This window comes from Cardiocondyla obscurior, linkage group LG09 (genome assembly GCF_019399895.1).
Source record: "Cardiocondyla obscurior isolate alpha-2009 linkage group LG09, Cobs3.1, whole genome shotgun sequence".
Classification (NCBI taxonomy): domain Eukaryota; kingdom Metazoa; phylum Arthropoda; class Insecta; order Hymenoptera; family Formicidae; genus Cardiocondyla; species Cardiocondyla obscurior.
Window position 1 is genome coordinate 6,298,255 of NC_091872.1, and position 16,549 is coordinate 6,314,803.

A 16,549-nucleotide genomic window follows, 5' to 3' on the forward strand; every position below is an offset into this window, starting at 1 on the left:
CGAGGCTAGTTCGTTCACCCTGCCTGCCCCGTAACTGGGGCAAGATGAAATTAACCGAGCAGTCCGACTCCCCCCCCGTACCTCTCCCTGTCCCGCCGTCCGCCAAGTAGAGCCGCTGGTGAACTCCGCGACTCGTGTGGCCAATCGCTGTCGGGCCAGTTCAACGAACTCCAACTAGGTCTCCCCACCTGCCCCATTACCCGGTAGCTCTCCCACCCCAGTTTAGCTAGTCGACGGCTAAGCCTCCCCCGCCTACACCCACTAGCGAAGGTCACCAACACCACCGACGACGTCTCGTCGACGCGTTGAAGATTGGCCGAACCGCTCTCATATACGACGCGCACACCAAAGCGATGTGCATGACGCGTGACTTCGCGAGAGAACGAGCGCGCGACGACGACGACGACGACGGTGGCGGTGGTACTTCGGTGACGTACGTATGTACGTACGAGCGTACGCGCCACCATCAGCCTATCATCGGCTGAGAATTCTCGTCGGCATGGGTTTTGTTACGTAACCATACACGATAGTGAATTACGGCAGTAAGCTACCTCTCGCCGCAATCTCTCTTACCTCCCTCTCCCCCGCTGCTCTCTTTCTCTTTCTCGCTCTCTCTCTTCTCTCGTCCCTTTCCCTCCTTCGACGCTCCTCGGGCCGACTGTCTTCGCTACACACGGAGAAAGTATCAGCTAGCTGCATCGCTGGATTGTGATCACTCTCGCTGCTGCTAGAATGCTTTCACCGTTTCTTCACGAGCGGTCATCCTCTCGCCACTCGATGCATCATTATTATCGTCTTCGGAGCACTGATCTACCGTACGCGGCGCGCAAAGGGCGAATTGTTGATCGCGAGTATGTCAAATGCACGAGTTGCTACTATTTTATTTTAACATGATAAACGCGAATTTACACGTTTTTCTTCTTAAAAATTCTCTTACGTTTTCTATGAAAAAAAATTATATTTTACGTTTTCCACGCGTGTATTTTATTAATATTGAAATTTTTATTTGAAATAATTTCCGAATCCTTAACGCTCTAAGATAGAAATTATCTTAAAACCCGCGTTTCTAAATCTGCATTGTTCAACGTTATAAATTAAAATTTCTTAAAACATTGAAACGAAAGCAGTCGCTAAGAGCAGCTATTTCAGAATATTTTAAGATGTCAGTTAAAAGAAAAAAAGAGAACGGGGGAACAACACTTGAATTTAACGAAAAAAAAAGTCTGTCACAATAAAATCGTATCCATCCTCGGCTGGATATTTTCTAATTGCGTTTGTGCCGACTGTTGGCTAACCTCAAAAGCAAGATACGCGGGCAATGGCCTGGCCTCCTCCCGGTCCCCAGTGACCTCGATTGATGCGCGGTGTCCTCTCCCAGTCCACCTTCTCCCTTCTCTCTTCTCCCACCCGGTAACCCTCTAAGCGGAGCGTTGACTCGACATCGCCCAATCAGAGGCCGGTTCGTCGACTCTCCGGGCTGCTCTCTCGGGGTCGTTCTAATCTCGCAACGTCCCTACGCCAAACTGACGAGAAGCCCGATAAGAGTACGATCTCCCTCATCCTTTTTCCACATATGTATGTACACGCATCTTCTTTCCTTTTCTCTCTCTTTCTCTCACTCTCTCTTCGTTCCCTGCTGTCTTTCTCCCTCTCTCTTTCATCTCATTTCATCTCGTTCCCTTCTCCACTTTGCCTTTCTCTCATTCCCTCCCGCCGCCGAGGTGAACAACCTCGAATCATGTCAGTACTCTTATCGCTCGCAAGTTCGGAACCCTTATCGAGTAAGCATACATACGTTCGAGTTCGCCAAATCGCTGACGAAAAATTGACAATTTTTCTCGGTCACTCTGCGTAACGCGAGCGTTCTCGGGCTAAACGCTTGTCCTGCATTAAACGCACAGAAGTGGAAGTATCGCGACACTTTGAGGAACGACCCAGTTTGACTAGTCGCAGTAAATATCCACGCTTTTGTCAAGAGACTCGATGCAGATAACATCAATCCATTAGAACGGGAAACTTACTTTCAAACAGCCTCGCGTAGATCGATAATAAATCAAACGAGCAACGGCGGCTATTTGTAAATTGAGATAGATTTCTCTTTCGATGGCCGAGCGCGCGGATTAATATTTTTAATTATCGACTAATCAAAGATATTCACTATCGTCTTTTCGCCGTCCTTTTGTAACATACTTTTTGTACGTAGTTCAGGGAGAGTAACGCAAATGAAACTAAAGGAGTGAAATGTGCGTGACAAAGAAAGAAAAAGGAAAACGATCTTTATTTCTCGTACGTGTATTTCCCTTTCATTGGCATCCGGACGAGCCACCTTCGCCGCTGCCTTAACTTCCTAGCCAGACCACTCTTACTTTCTTCCCGGTGTCTCGTTCGGTTTGCCGTCAGAAAAAAAAAAAAAAGAAAAAGTAAATTTCTAACCCGTCATTCGTGTTTTGTTACGTCGCGGCCGAATCTATCTCGTTTGATTTTTGTCACGAATCGATTGAGCGAAGGTCTCGTATCGTCGTCACTTCGCCACCCTCCGCGTTCTCGATTTTCGTATCTGTACACTCGATTCATTTTCCTTCGATTATATCAGTGAGAAGCGAAACGAATAACCATTTACGATCTCAAGTATTTTACGGAAATTCAAACTGAGCGATTACTCACGCGCCCCAACCCTCGACACGTAGGTGGTGTGTGTGGGGAGGGAAAGGTCGTGGGGGTGAAGGGAGGGCCGGTAACCTCGAGGCCAATGAACTCTGACCCACCAACCAGCCCCGGTATCCCTCCCTTCGATGCTAAGTATAGCATTTCTACCAACCTGTCGTCCTACACTACAGATATTATATCAACCCCAACTTTATGCATCCCTCTCTTCGTACCGCAGCTCGCCCATCCCTTCGAAAACTCGCTAATTCCACTCTTCTTGCTATAAGCTTGCGAAACTATAACGCAAAATACACCTGTCCGTTACGAAACGTCTGTTTTAAATGGTTGTACGAAATTTAATCTCGCAAAAACTTCTTTTATTTATTTTTTTTAATTTTTTTTTTTTATAACAGAGAGATTATAAAACGTGCAGCGGAGATGAAACCGATAGATCGTGAAAAGAAAGAGCAATATTTTATTCGTCAAAAATATATTCGATAATTGGAAATAATCGAGAATAATTATTCGTTTGAGTGTAAATATTTAATCATTAAAATTAAATATCGAGTAAGTATTCCATAAATTTTCTCTCGCAAATAAATTTGCTCGTATAACGTACGTTTTTTTACTTTTTTTTTTTTTTTCTGGCGAACTACCATATGCACTGCCTTCAGCGAGCGAGAGAAGATTCGCGAGCGTCGAGGTCGCGAGGTCGTCGACCGCTGAGGGTGGCACTCACCCTAACTAGGCCAGCAGATCTGTCTTTCTCTTTCTCCCTCTGTTACCTCCCTTTCTCTTGGATACGTCCTTCCCTCCGTTTCTCCCACCCGATATAATCACGTCCCCACCAGAGCGCACAACCTCTCGGAGACGGGTTCTGCTATTTTCGCGGGGCCACTCGACACGGATATACACGGGCCACCTACGTTTCGCGGGATAATTTGCGCTATCGAGGTCATTCCACCCTGCTTGGCGAGAACCAACCTACCACTTCGCGCCGCTTGTATCATTTATACACCCGCGGACCGAATCCTTTTTCTATTACTGAAAGCGAAAATATCATCCGTTACTATGACGACAATGATCAGGCCGGAAATTAAGCTGCAAATCAGCGTCTTAAATATACGAAACTCCCCGTTTTACTTTGCAAAGAAAATTATAGAGTTTTAATCAACAAAATGTTTCACGACGACGGTGCCAACGATTGCCGCTCGTTTTGTGCAAGATTTTAGGCAGAAAGTTGTATTGGGTCCGTTATATTTGAGGCGAAACTTTTTTTGGAAATAGCTTCCTCCGGGGATCAATAAAAAAGTTAAAGGTAACAAGTGTGAAGAAAATTAGAAGAAATGCCGAAGTTAATTGCGAGTCAATGGTTACTTTTTTTTATCATGTAGAAAAAAAGGGAACTTTATGGCACAAAATTTGGTTAAAACTTTTTTTTTAATCCAATAAATTTTCACACATTTACGAAAGGTCGATCAAGGAAAAAAGTCACCTCTCAAGTTTGGTACAAAGAAAATGATTAAATAGTCCTTTTGAAATTCTATTAGTTCAGATTTTTCCTCAGTATTTCTAAGCTTTTTTTTTTTTAAAAAACTCACGACACGCATCGCGCAGATATTCTGCCTGATAGTTTTTTCTTTTTTTAAGATCAAACGAAGTTACATAAAGGATTTTTCTGCCGCTGTGAAAGGTTTAGAAAAGGGTTACGGTTAGCATAATTTTGTCATAAATTTTCCCGAGAATTTTCATAAAAAAGCGAAACAAAATAATGCCGCGCCTTTCACTTTTACGCGCAATAATTCCGAAATAGCATATATTCATCCGAGTTTTTATTCTCTTTCGTAACTCTTCTCGGAACGAAATAGCTTTACATTTGGTATCTAGGTTTTTCAATGGATATTCCCTTTAGTTATTATCGATTTGGAAGATATCATGCGTGTTGCAACACGTTTGACCCGCATCGATTTAATTGATAGCAGTATATCAGAAACTATGCGTCACGTCGAGAAAATAAATCAAATATTATCTTCGACCGGACGTGTCGTTGTTAATCGTTCGAAACGCGGATAAAAGAAAAGGAAGAAAAAGAAAAAAAAAAAATAAAAGTGCCTACGAATTGAGTTACAAAGTAACGTGTGTTTCTCAGAGAGAAAGTTACAAATCTGAGGATTCGATTTCGATCGCGACTTTCACTGAGCTGCGTTTACTTCTCGTCTAATAATACGAAATACATTTATCGCGTCGTGCCTACCTTCTGCGCTCCTTAACGCGCGCGTTTCTCCACGTTGCAAGTGATTATCATATCTGCGGCTAATAAAATGCATCGCACGACGGTGAGCCGTGACGTGTAAACACTTAATCACAACGGCGAGTATCCGCCGAGAGCGCGTTTGACTTAGAAGGGGGGGGAGAAAAAAAAAAAATATTGAATCACGATCGAGTGGCGGCGTGAACGTCGAAGGTGCCGCGTACACAGAGCGATTATCCTCGTTCGATGTCGATGAACCACTTGACGCGGATTCCGGCTCCGAAGGACACGAGAGCGCCGATCCGCGACGAACTTCACGTACAAATCGGCCGTTATATCGGCGCACGAGACGATTTGCATACCCGTTTGTCTCTTACGCGGACGCTAATCGCACAAATTGCAACTATTGGGCAAGTTATAAATATGATAATAACCGTTGCATAATACCGCCGCTTACCGATAAAGCGATACGATCGGCATAAAAGCCGGGGCGCGCGATAATATGCAAGTTGCTCCAGAACTGTCATACTTCTTTTCAATTAAACCCTTTTTTTTTTCCTTTTTTTTTTCTCCCTCCCCCATTATTTTTAATTATCTACGCGCGCAGGCTTGCGCGCGATGCGAGAAATAGGCACGTGTGCTTGCCCTTACCGTTTCATGTTAATTGCTCGGACGGTTGTATCAAGTTCGCCAGGTTCTTGTCGTCATCTCGCCTCACGCCTGTTTCATATATCGCCCTATCTCACGGAGATACGTAATCACGTTTTGTCCTCGTAATCTGCATAAATCGCGCTATCGTCCGCAGGGTAATTCCGAATGTTCTGCCGAGCAATCGATGTGTTACGGCAACACATAATCGAGGGAGGGGTAGGTGGAGGGCTGGTGCGTTCGAATCTATGTCGCGGTTGACCGGGTTAGGAATCGTGGTGAGATCGTTGCCCCAACGACCCGATACCGCCAACCCCCGGGATTCGTGGTGGTATTTCCGCGGGACAACGGGAGGCCGGAAACGGCCAACAAGGACCGATATATCTCAAACGTAACGGAGAACTTTGATACGTCTCCGCTAATGTCCCCGCGAATAAATCAATTTCAAATAAATCCCCTCCTTTCCCCCACGGCCGTAATCAGCGGAATTTAATCTCTATTATTGCAAAATTCAAGCGTGCGCCGAACAGATGGAAAAGTATGGAGACGGTAAACGTCAGAGTTTCCATGACGCAGAAAAGTTACTTTTATTCGGGATATAATTAATCTCGTCTCCCTCTGGTCTCTAAAAATATCGGCAGTCAGGGGCGAATTTCGTCAGCGAATAGCTGTTTCATAAATGGAGAAAAATATATAGATAGACAAACGGAGGTAGGGAAGCGGGAGAAGGAGGAGAAAAAAAAAGAGCGAGAGGACACGTGTGCATGTACGCGCGTTTGTTTGTGTGCGGAGGCATGCGTCAGTGATCTCTCAAGGCCTTCGCACATTAGCCGTTCGGTAGCGTTCGCACCGTCCCACTTTCCTTCGCGCGCGGTCAACGACCTCGTAGGTAGATGTAGTAGGTGCTCCAAGGTAGTACGCTATATGCGCGCTCGCTCGCGATTCCATCGCATTTATGCCACAAGTTTGTAAAATAATAGTAATATTAATAATAATCGAATAAATGAATAAATTAGATATTACACGTCGCCGGTAAAATTTTATTAATTCTGCGCAACATGAAAGTTTATCACTTTGAATAAAAAAAAAAAGATCTTGAAAAAAAAAGGGGGGAAAAAACAGATCTATGCGCGGTTTTTAGCAACAGATAAACTTGACTTCAATACATTTACTGAAATTAAGATTCGTTAATCTATGTCGTAATATCGCAACACCGAAAGTCGCGAACTTTTTCCCGAGCATCTCGTTACGCAACGGTTTCGTTACATGCGTCACGTATGTCGCATGTTTGTTTTTTAAAGTACAAGAATCGTCTTGTATTAGGTGATTCTAGAAAGACATTTTGCGTCGAAGTGGTCCTGTTGTAAAAGGCTACCAGCGACGAAAAGTTAACTATCGGGACTGTGGAAATAGATGCAGCGTTATTCACAGAACAAGTTGCTGCCCGACGTCATAAATCAAATCTAAAAATTCAACCGAAAGTAAAGGTGTCGTCGCTTAAAAAAATCCCAATTTGTTCCGAATAGCTACGTGACCCTTGTTCTTCAAAAAAAATTAAACGGGAAACTAACCCTGCGAGATATCCTTTTCAGATTATATTTTAGTAATATACTAAACGCGGGACGTAATAAATTATAAAATTCTGATAAAAAGTTGCGACTTCAAACGTGATCAAAGCTATATGCCGATGACAAAGCCGGAGGGGAAAAAAAAAAGAAGATATAAGTTTTTATCTAAAATTTTGAATCGTCCTATAAAATGCACAAGTGTGCGTCTGCTATATATACATATAATACACATGTGTGCGAATTTCCTATACACACAATCGCGGTTTGCGTGCGATCCGTACGAAGGCGCCACTGCCTTTCGCGAATCTCCGCGGAAAAGTCGGTACAACAGAGAATTCACATCTCGCGGGTCGGTATCGATACGATAAAACAGCCAAGATAACGTTACATACGAGAAAAAAAAAATAAAGAAGGAAGGGAATAATTTAAATATCTCGGCCAAATTCCAAACACGCGGTATTTTATTCCAACTATGTCTATCGAAAGTAACCGTGCCTCTCTATCGAAAACTAAAGTTCATATTAACGCGTAACGTGAGCTTTTATTAAGTTTTCATGTTTGACTTACTTATGCAACCGCGTTGTATCAAGGATAAGAAAGTATAGTTAAAAAAAAAAAAAGAAAAAAGAAAGGAAAAATCGTTTGAAGCAAGGACTTGGACAGATGTAGCGAAAGGTCGGTGAATGTAGAAAATAATTAGAACACTGACTTGCGCGATACATTGACGTCAAGCTTAAACCCTTACGCAATACCTATAGATGAACGCATTTCTGCATATGGTATCTATTTTTAGTTGATCAGTGTCGGGTGGGATTGTCCCACTTGCGACAGTGTACGGTCATACAAGTTTGTGATAATGGCGGGAGAGATATAAAGGTATTCACCTGCGCGAGAAATCGACGTGTCTTAACGAGAACTTTTAAATTGATTATATCTTTCGATAGCACGTTACGAGTTTTGCCGCATACTTTCGTATAAATTACACATTAGTTTTATCTTTTTTTTATTTTTTTAAATATTTCTTTTTATTGCAAATCAATCAACAAGCCCGCGCGCTACTACACGTAGTATAGAAAGCAAATAAAAAATGAAAAAAATATAATAATAGAATCAATGCTACTTTTTCTTCAAAACGTCACCGGCATTTATCGTTAACTCTGCGTTAGTAGATACTATCTGGGACGGCGGTATCGATTAATATCCTCGAAAGTTCTATTGTTCCTGCGTTTAATACTAACAGTTTAATGTTAGTTATTGATGACTTCCGCTTATAGCCTTCGATTCTATTCTTGTCTACCGCCACCGCCGCTATTTCTCGCAAGATTTATATCGCACGTAAACAGATGTTATAAATGTGCATCAGCGGTTAGTGGGATCTGGGATCGTAAAAAATGAATGAGTCGCGGTAAATGATCGTGATTATATGACTAGCAAATAATTAATTAAAAATGTCTTTCGCGATAGACTTCTTGGTCTCTTTCTCTCTCTCTCTTTGTCGCGGTAAGAGTAACTCGATGTTAATTCGTCCGAGGCCAACGTGCGCGCTTTCAGCCCGCGTTTCGTTAATTTTGCAACAATCCGGAAAAGTATTAAGCACGTTCGCGCACATCCGCGATCCGAGATAAGCCTCCCCCAAATAGCGTGGGCACCTAGCCGGCGTCTGCGCAGAAACGGCCCGCGTTCACCCTGCCGCATCATTCATGGTCACATCAACCCTCGAGTACGCATTAACTTCCCGTCGTTTTAACGCGCTGCCATGTCGACGATCGCGATGCGTAAACACGCGAGCGATAACGCGCCGGCCGTTCGCGGGCCGATCGTCGGATACGAGAGCCTGGGTCCAATAATCATCACCGAGACAACCGCTATCGTAATCACCGAGACGCAGAAATCCGAGATACGTCATCAACACGTCAAAGGTTCGTCCCTTCTACTTCACCCGCAACCGTTCGTCAATAAGCGTACCGGCTTCCGGCACGATATCGCGATTTTAAATACCCTGGACCTTTCGGGCGATCGTGAAAAAGTCGTCGACTGTTTATCTCCTCGGTGTAGCGGTGATTTATTAATTTTTTTTTTTCTTTTTTTTTTTCTCTGTTCTTTAATATCATGGAGAAAGTCCTGTCGTTATAATTACTTGGTTATTTTTATCTCTGCTTTTTCTCGTTTCGACGAGGTCACTTCTTTGCCGGAAAGATATTGCTCAATGTCGCCGTTCCGCGCAGGATCAATCGCCGGTGTAGAATTGGACTGGTCTAATAATTCTCCCGTACTATATAACGCGATATCAGAGATGTTTCTCAACACGCGAATGCGAATCGTGGCCTGCACTTGTAATCGCGTTTGTATGTCGAGCTACGGAAGCGATCGTGGATGCTGTTTTAAATTTCTTCAAAGTACCTCTATTACGTGAATTTAGTAAGCTACATATTACCGCAAAAAAAAAATAAATAAATAAAATGAATAAAAATAAAATAAAATAAAATAAGGGATAAATAAGGCTCCGTCGTTAATTGCAGTAATCGTGAACGTTAGGTTTGAGTTTGTTATCCCATTAGCTTTTACTACGAGCACCCATTAGTGCGCTTCTTCGACCAGAGGACCACACCGTTTCTCCGCAATTAAATGCATTTATAATGTGTCGCCTGTTCCGGGAAAAGCTTTGACACTGAGTTGTATCGATTTTACCTCGAGCCGAGAGCTCACGTGCTCGTTGACATTGACATTGTTCGCGGGCTTGCATGGACGCGGGCCTGCCATCTGTCGACGGCGAACCTTACATGCACCTGACGATTAACTTTCATCGTATACCGCGCGATGGCAGCCACTACGTCCGAGATATCGTTCCTCTAATTTGCAGAAGCGCGAAAAAGAATTATTATTAATTTTAAATAGCTGTGGAAGTAGATTCTTTTTTTTTTCTCGGGCACATCCTTAGCGTCATCGACCCTCTGAGAGTCGATTACATGAAGTTCCTCCCTTAGACGCACTCCAAGATTTTTTAAATCAATCGCTTTTTAAATCAATCGCTTTGGTCAAGTCGAATAGGCTTTCTAAGTGCCGACAATAACTTCATTGTTTATCGTTGTTTTCAGAAACCCATTTGCAATAATGAGTCGTTTAATGCGCTTTCCCCTATTTTTTTTCCCCCTTTTATCGCACTTTCTCGCTTCAAGGATGTATCGAAATATCTTAATTAGTCATTACGCGAAGGCAAACAGGCATTAGTTTTGCGCCAATAATTACAATTTTTATCAAGTCCCAGGGGTTTACTCTCGCGGTAAGTGCTCTCCCTTTCAGACATCTAATCTCCATGCAAAATTATGCTCGCAAAGTTATGCTCGCAAAGTTATACTCGCAAAGTTATGTCCGACGTCCCTGAGCGCAAAAAAAAAAGAAAAAAAAAAAGGGAAAAGAAAAAGAAAAAACCGTCTAGCATAATAGATACGAAAGTGTGTACCAGTCCGTCGCAAGTTTCGTAATCGCTCGCAAAGGCCTCATGGCCGTTGTTCTGCGTTATTCTATGTTGACCGAGCGCGAAGTCTACATCCGCTCTCAATAACGTATCCGTTCAGTTGATACGTATCCATTTGCGTTAATTTGACTCGAGCGTTGCCGTCGAAAAAGGTAACGACGACTGGTCAGAGACCCTCCGAAGACTTTTATTGTCGCGCGTTTGTGGCTTTGTGTTCCTTTTTAAACCGCCCCGGACGATAAAAATCCGTGGATTCTCTACAGGCGGCCGCGAGCCGAGGTGAGAGTGCTTTCACCTTTCTCTCTAGCGTTGTCTCGCTTCTCGGCCGTGCGACTCGCCTCCTGCCTGCGCTGCTCTTTCTCTCTCCCCTTGACAGCTTTTACTCTCGATCGCTGGCTCGCGCTACCTCTGCCACTTGGAGAAAGCTGCAGCTCTGACCTCGCGCGCTCGCGGCGACATTTCTTCTTTCCCGTCTTCGATCTCTCCCCCGTTCCCTCGCTGATCCTCTCGCGCACTTGTTGTCATTTTGTCGACCCACCTACGGAGTTGCGTCACGGTCTCGTAGCCCTCCCTCCCCCCGTCGCACATTCTGCCGGACTTTATCCGCGTGCGTGACACCTTTTTTCGCCGGCTTATATAAACACATCGCCGAACTTAAGCGCGTTCCTCGTAAAATCCAATAGGCTCTCGACTTAGCGCGAACGATTAGTCAATCGCCACAAGTACGCCGTCGGTTAATCGCGTTTCGTCACGCGTTGCAAAATTTATTTGTTTATTTATTTTCTCTTTTTTTTTTCAATAATTAAATTCCGAAGTTAAAACAAGAACAGTCGACGTACGCGCATATTTAATGTTGATTAGAAATTAATCTGGAGCGGCAAGTTAGAAAAACAAAATCGTGGCAGGTGCTGATACGTGCCAACGACCGAGATTGTTAACAGTTACGTCTTTTTAAATCTCTTAATCGTAACACGTTTCGTAAATAACGTTTACAACGACCCAGGCGGTGATAACGATACACTTTAGCGGCCCGCTCGAGTAAACGTGGACTAAGTATATCTCGAGCTGCTGAAACTCGAATTCGAGGAGCGCGTTTGAAGCGCTTTTGAAGAAGAGCGCTGTTGAAGGAGAGCGGAACTCCGCCGCCGACAGTCTCATAAGTGAAGACGATCGTTTTTATGATTTTTACAGTCGAGTATGCCCAACGCGGTGTTGAGCAATAGCAAACGGACCTCGGCCGTCCTGGATGTCGGCCGGTAACCCCGGCCGAATCAAGGCCGCGGTACACCGACGCCGTTGGCTCTTACTTTCACGCGTTAGACAGCGTTTATTCTACTCCACGTATCGATGACGAACGTAACGTCGTGCAAATCGACCTAAACGATCGGCGTAAATCAACGCCGGCTAAATAACCATTGTTGCAACGGTCTTTCTGTTAATTATTCCACGCGTGTTGCTAAATAAAAATAATCGGCGGTCTTGGAATTTTTTTTTTTTTAGATCAAAGTCCGTCTTAAATTTTAGCGATAGAGAAATGGAACTGATCAGAAAAAAAAAGAATTAAATTCGTAATTAAGGGATTAAAAACGTTAGACCGCTCGATAGGGCGTACGAAAAATCGTCTTTTACCGTCAAACTTCTCTTTGCCCTTCGGTTATTACGCACGTAGCACGAATAACTTGGCACTTATGTCAGGAGAGAGACCTCTCCTCCTGGTATTCTGTTAACTCTGCGGTAAACAGTGGCTCGTACTCCTCGTGTCGGCAACAGACGCAACCAGGCCATGCCTACGACCCGATGGCCTTGCTTTACGCGTTGGACCGCGTCGTCTTGCGAAACCGGCCTGCACGATTATTTTCGTTCGCACCTTTCTTCGTCCATCCTGCTCGCCTTTGCGACACTTACTTTTGCAAAACGGTGAACGGAAAATCGCGTTCGAGATGGCCCAGCGATTAAAAAAAAAATTAATTAAAAAAAAAAATGAAAATGACGTTATTATCAAAGTACGGTTCCGAGAGGAAAGACATACGGTCGTGGCGCGTTTCCTACGTTGAATATTTATTAAATATTTCCTGCCAGATTCAGCGGGCCGGTTCGAAACGGGGCCGGGGCGAGTCGGACAGCCGCCGTTTCCGTATTCTAACTCTGGTCCTCCCCCCCCGATCTTCTTTTACGTGGAAAGTTCCTCGCGTTTCTTCGCGCCCGCGTCGGACTGTATGAAGTAATACTTTTGCCGACTTGTCCGCCCGTCCGCGGATACTTCTGCCAGCCGTGTTAGAAAGTTTTCGGAGATAGTGAAAATCGAAAGTAGTTTACGCGGCGGCGACTTGTCGCGGAAAGGCCTCGGCGTCGGAGACGCGCGCGCTCTTGCTTTTCTCCGGGATTCAATTACGATTAATGAGCGCGGGCGACTTGTCCGATACAGGCCGCGCGGCGGACGAGACTTGCGCAATGTGCGAGAGTGCGGCGACAGCGTCCTCAATAAATTTTCAGTTCAGCAATGCCGAGCTGGTCATTGCCCCCGACCTATTTGCGCGGCAACTCGGCAGCCCGGCTCTTCCCCTATTTCGCTTCTCCTCCCTTGTCGTCGGGCCGTGCAAAATACAACACCGCCCTTAAAAAAACAATCTAGCCGGAAAGATATGATCTTTCTAATTTTATTTTTAATTGTACGCCTAATTGCAGCTAATCGAATAATCTATTTCGCGTCTCGTTTAAAGAAAAAAAAAACAAAAAGATAAATAAAGGCTTTAGAAGAGGTGATCGAACTCTTATTGCGCTCCAGATTAATTAACGAGTACACAAGCGAGACAAATGGCGATAGCTCCTACGACTGTACCGTGTACGCGATTAACTATGTGCGCGATAAGAATAATAACTTGTACATTATGCGAACGCGGGGGCAATAAAATGCCGTCGAACTTCTCAGACATCACGCAGACTTCTCTCCGCGCACGTTTGGCCGACGTGGCGAGATTATATCGATTACACGTAATGACGAGGAGAAATCATTAACACGATGCTCGTTTGTTCTTCCTTCTTTGTGGCCGGGTTCGTTCGCCTCGGCGGACGTATCCTAAGCGCATCGGCCGCTGCGTGATAAGCGTACATTCTGTTAGACCGATCTTCGCGAATAAAATCCATTATTATCTCGCCGTGCTAATGACACTGTGAACCGCAACTTCGCCTCCTTATAATCTCGCTCAAGGATTCACCGTTAAACCAACGCGTGACAAAAAAAAAATAAAATAAAATAAAAAAAAGAATAAAATTACAAGCAACATCCTCGGATCCGCTTTAGTTTTGCACACATTAATATCGCGAGTATTTATTTTCGTGTTCTTTTATCCACGGCGCTGTAACGTTCATCCAATGACTCGCATCATTCGTAATTGATATTCAATTACTTCAAAATCGATGCAACGCGCGTTGTTTCCGAATTAATTTATTCATCGCGAGCACGTACCTACTCTCGGCTGATACGCGCGAGATGCTTAAATGTATTAAATAATTTTCACCTATTATTTTGCAATTCAATAACGGTAACCTACTTCTCTATTAGATCGGCATGCTCGGCCTTAATTTTGTTCGGAGATACCCTTCGCGAGTTGAAATCGCGGCGGGTGTTTAGAGGCGATCTCTCGCGTGCCGGACGATCGCAGATCGGTCTATCAGCTTGCACTGCGGGGGTCATTTCGTCGCGCGACAAACGAGGCTCCGACAGACCGGAGATCTAATCGCGCGTGAGATAAAGACTCGTCGATAAGGCGCGTCCAGCCCGATCAACGTACACCATCGCGCCGCGATTCATGTACGCCGAAGAACAGATATGGCGTTTTCTGCGGCGACTAGTAACTAGCGTACATACGTAATCCTAGGCGACCGAGGCAGGGGATGAGAGAACGGGGAGAAATCAGTCATCGGCAAACCGGCCGGCGCGGTATATACATGCGATACATGTGAAACTCGACGCATAAGACGCTAAAGTCACGTTCGCTAGCTGCCGTCGTCATATCTGCCTTTCAACGTGCGTGAGTCAAGTGCGTTGACACGCGATATTCGCGGAGGGCAGGGATAAGAGGAGCCATAGGTCACTCACCGGCGCGTGTACCGGCGCGCGCCTCGTTCTCTCCTCCACACGCGGTGAACTCTCACGTACGGCCGGTGAGCGAGCAGCGAACGCCACGCGTTATCCTTGACGCGTGCACCTACCTTCTCTCTTCGCGTCCCAGGATTCCACGTATAACGGAATCCCCCCGGAGTTCGTTTAGTGGAGGCACACGTGCCAGAATTTATTTGTAAAGTCCGTGCGTATTGATCAATGACGGCAGGTGCTTCCCCGCCGGAAATTTATCTCGATCGAGATACGAGCGTGTGTCGCAATTGGGGGGGGAGGTGAAACTGATTCATATTAATGTTACGATTGTAACACCTCGCCTGCTTTACAACTCCGCGCGATGCAATCGGCAAAATTTGTAGCCTTCGATATTCGTTACTTCGAACCCGCCGAAATTGCGCAGCACGAGTCTAGATCGTTGAACATTTTTATTTAGCCGATAATATTTAGACGAGGTTTCTGCACCGGCGTGATATTTTCGTGCTCCCGGGGATGATTAATTTCAACGCGATAAAAAATGTACGGCTCGCCGCTATTATGGGAGTAACAATCGAATGTTGTACCGCCACCGTTTAATCAGAGCACGATGAAGCGGTTGGAAACGCGCGAAAGCAACACCGTAAACACCGAGCACTTTCGGCCAAAGTTTCGGTCCGCGGCGTGATTCATCGAGTCATCTTTGCGAAGCCGTTTTCGCAACATTAGTCCACGCGACGCGAGTTGAATTCAACGAGCGTAGATCGTCCGTAAATTAACTTTATTTCTATTTAGTCGTTCTAGTAGTACTGCAATTAGTTTGTTTCTTGCTCCTTTCTCGCGCCGGCTTGACGCAAATTACGTTTTCATCGTACGTACCCGGTGGATCTCTGAAAATGCAGTCTCACGATTAATTATTGATACTTAATCGGACAGCGTACACACGCTTCCTTCGAGAGGAAATAAAGAAAGGAAAGGAGAGAAAAAAAAAATAAATTAAAAAAAAAAAAAAACGGGAGCGCGTCTTATTTCATGGCGAGTACACGAGGCGGAGAGAACTTTCGCAGAGCCGGATCGTGGCCATTGGCATTTCGTCACTGGCCAACCAGGTTGAATAACCGGCGTTACGTCATCGCGGTGCGCGTTTGCAGACAAGCAGGAGGAAAGGGGGGCAAGAGTGCCAACGGGAAGCAGCGACGGAGTAAGAAGGTGGCAAGGGACGAATGTAGAGAGGCGGGGAGACTATGGAGGTCGATCACCTACGTACGGGAGTCAGTGACACCTCGTGATGAGGACGCTCTTTTTTTCCTCTCCTACCATCTCTCTTTCTCTCTCTCTCTCTCTCTTTCTCTCTTTCTTTCTGTCTCTCTTTTCGCGCCACGCTCCGAGCAGACTCGCCAAATCCTCGACAATGTCCTCCGCGTGGAGGCCGCGCCGCGTGAACGCGCCAAGGAAACGATTCCGCCGAGTCACGTGGCTTAATTCGACATGCGAATACCGCGCCGACAGACAGGAAGAACTCCGATTTCGAGTTTGGACGTTCTCATGGCGCAAATGTAGGTGAAATCACCCCGAATAGATAATCGCTGAGGAGATAGAGACGGTTACATCACGTTCCCGACGGATGAAGATTGGGGATTGAATCTACTTGAAAAATATGCCAATCAAAGCAACTGTAGTTGAAAAATTTACAACGAAATTTCCACGGTACTCTCCGTTCGGCCTTGTTAGGTCAATGGCTCGCAGTCGGGCTACTGACTCTTTCGATATATTACGCCACCGAGCAGAATGAAGAACTACCTTTCGGCGTAGTGTGTCATGCGAGGGGTCAAGGGCCTCCGACGGTTGTTGTTGTTCTCGAATCGTAC

At 45.1% G+C, this 16,549-nt stretch overlaps 1 protein-coding gene across 4 annotated transcripts in view; it reads left to right on the forward strand.

Annotated features, from left to right (window-relative positions):
- Nucleotides 1-16,549, forward strand: part of E75 (ecdysone-induced protein 75) — an 81,088-nt gene that overhangs the window by 31,452 nt on the left and 33,087 nt on the right. The window contains exon 1 of one of the 4 annotated variants that reach the window (XM_070661941.1): nucleotides 7,785-9,032. The exons of the other annotated variants lie outside the window; for them this stretch is intronic. Coding sequence (XP_070518042.1) covers nucleotides 8,870-9,032 — 163 coding nt within the window. The 5' untranslated portion in view covers nucleotides 7,785-8,869. Of the gene's footprint in view, nucleotides 1-7,784; nucleotides 9,033-16,549 lie in introns of those variants that run through there. 4 annotated transcript variants of the gene reach the window in all.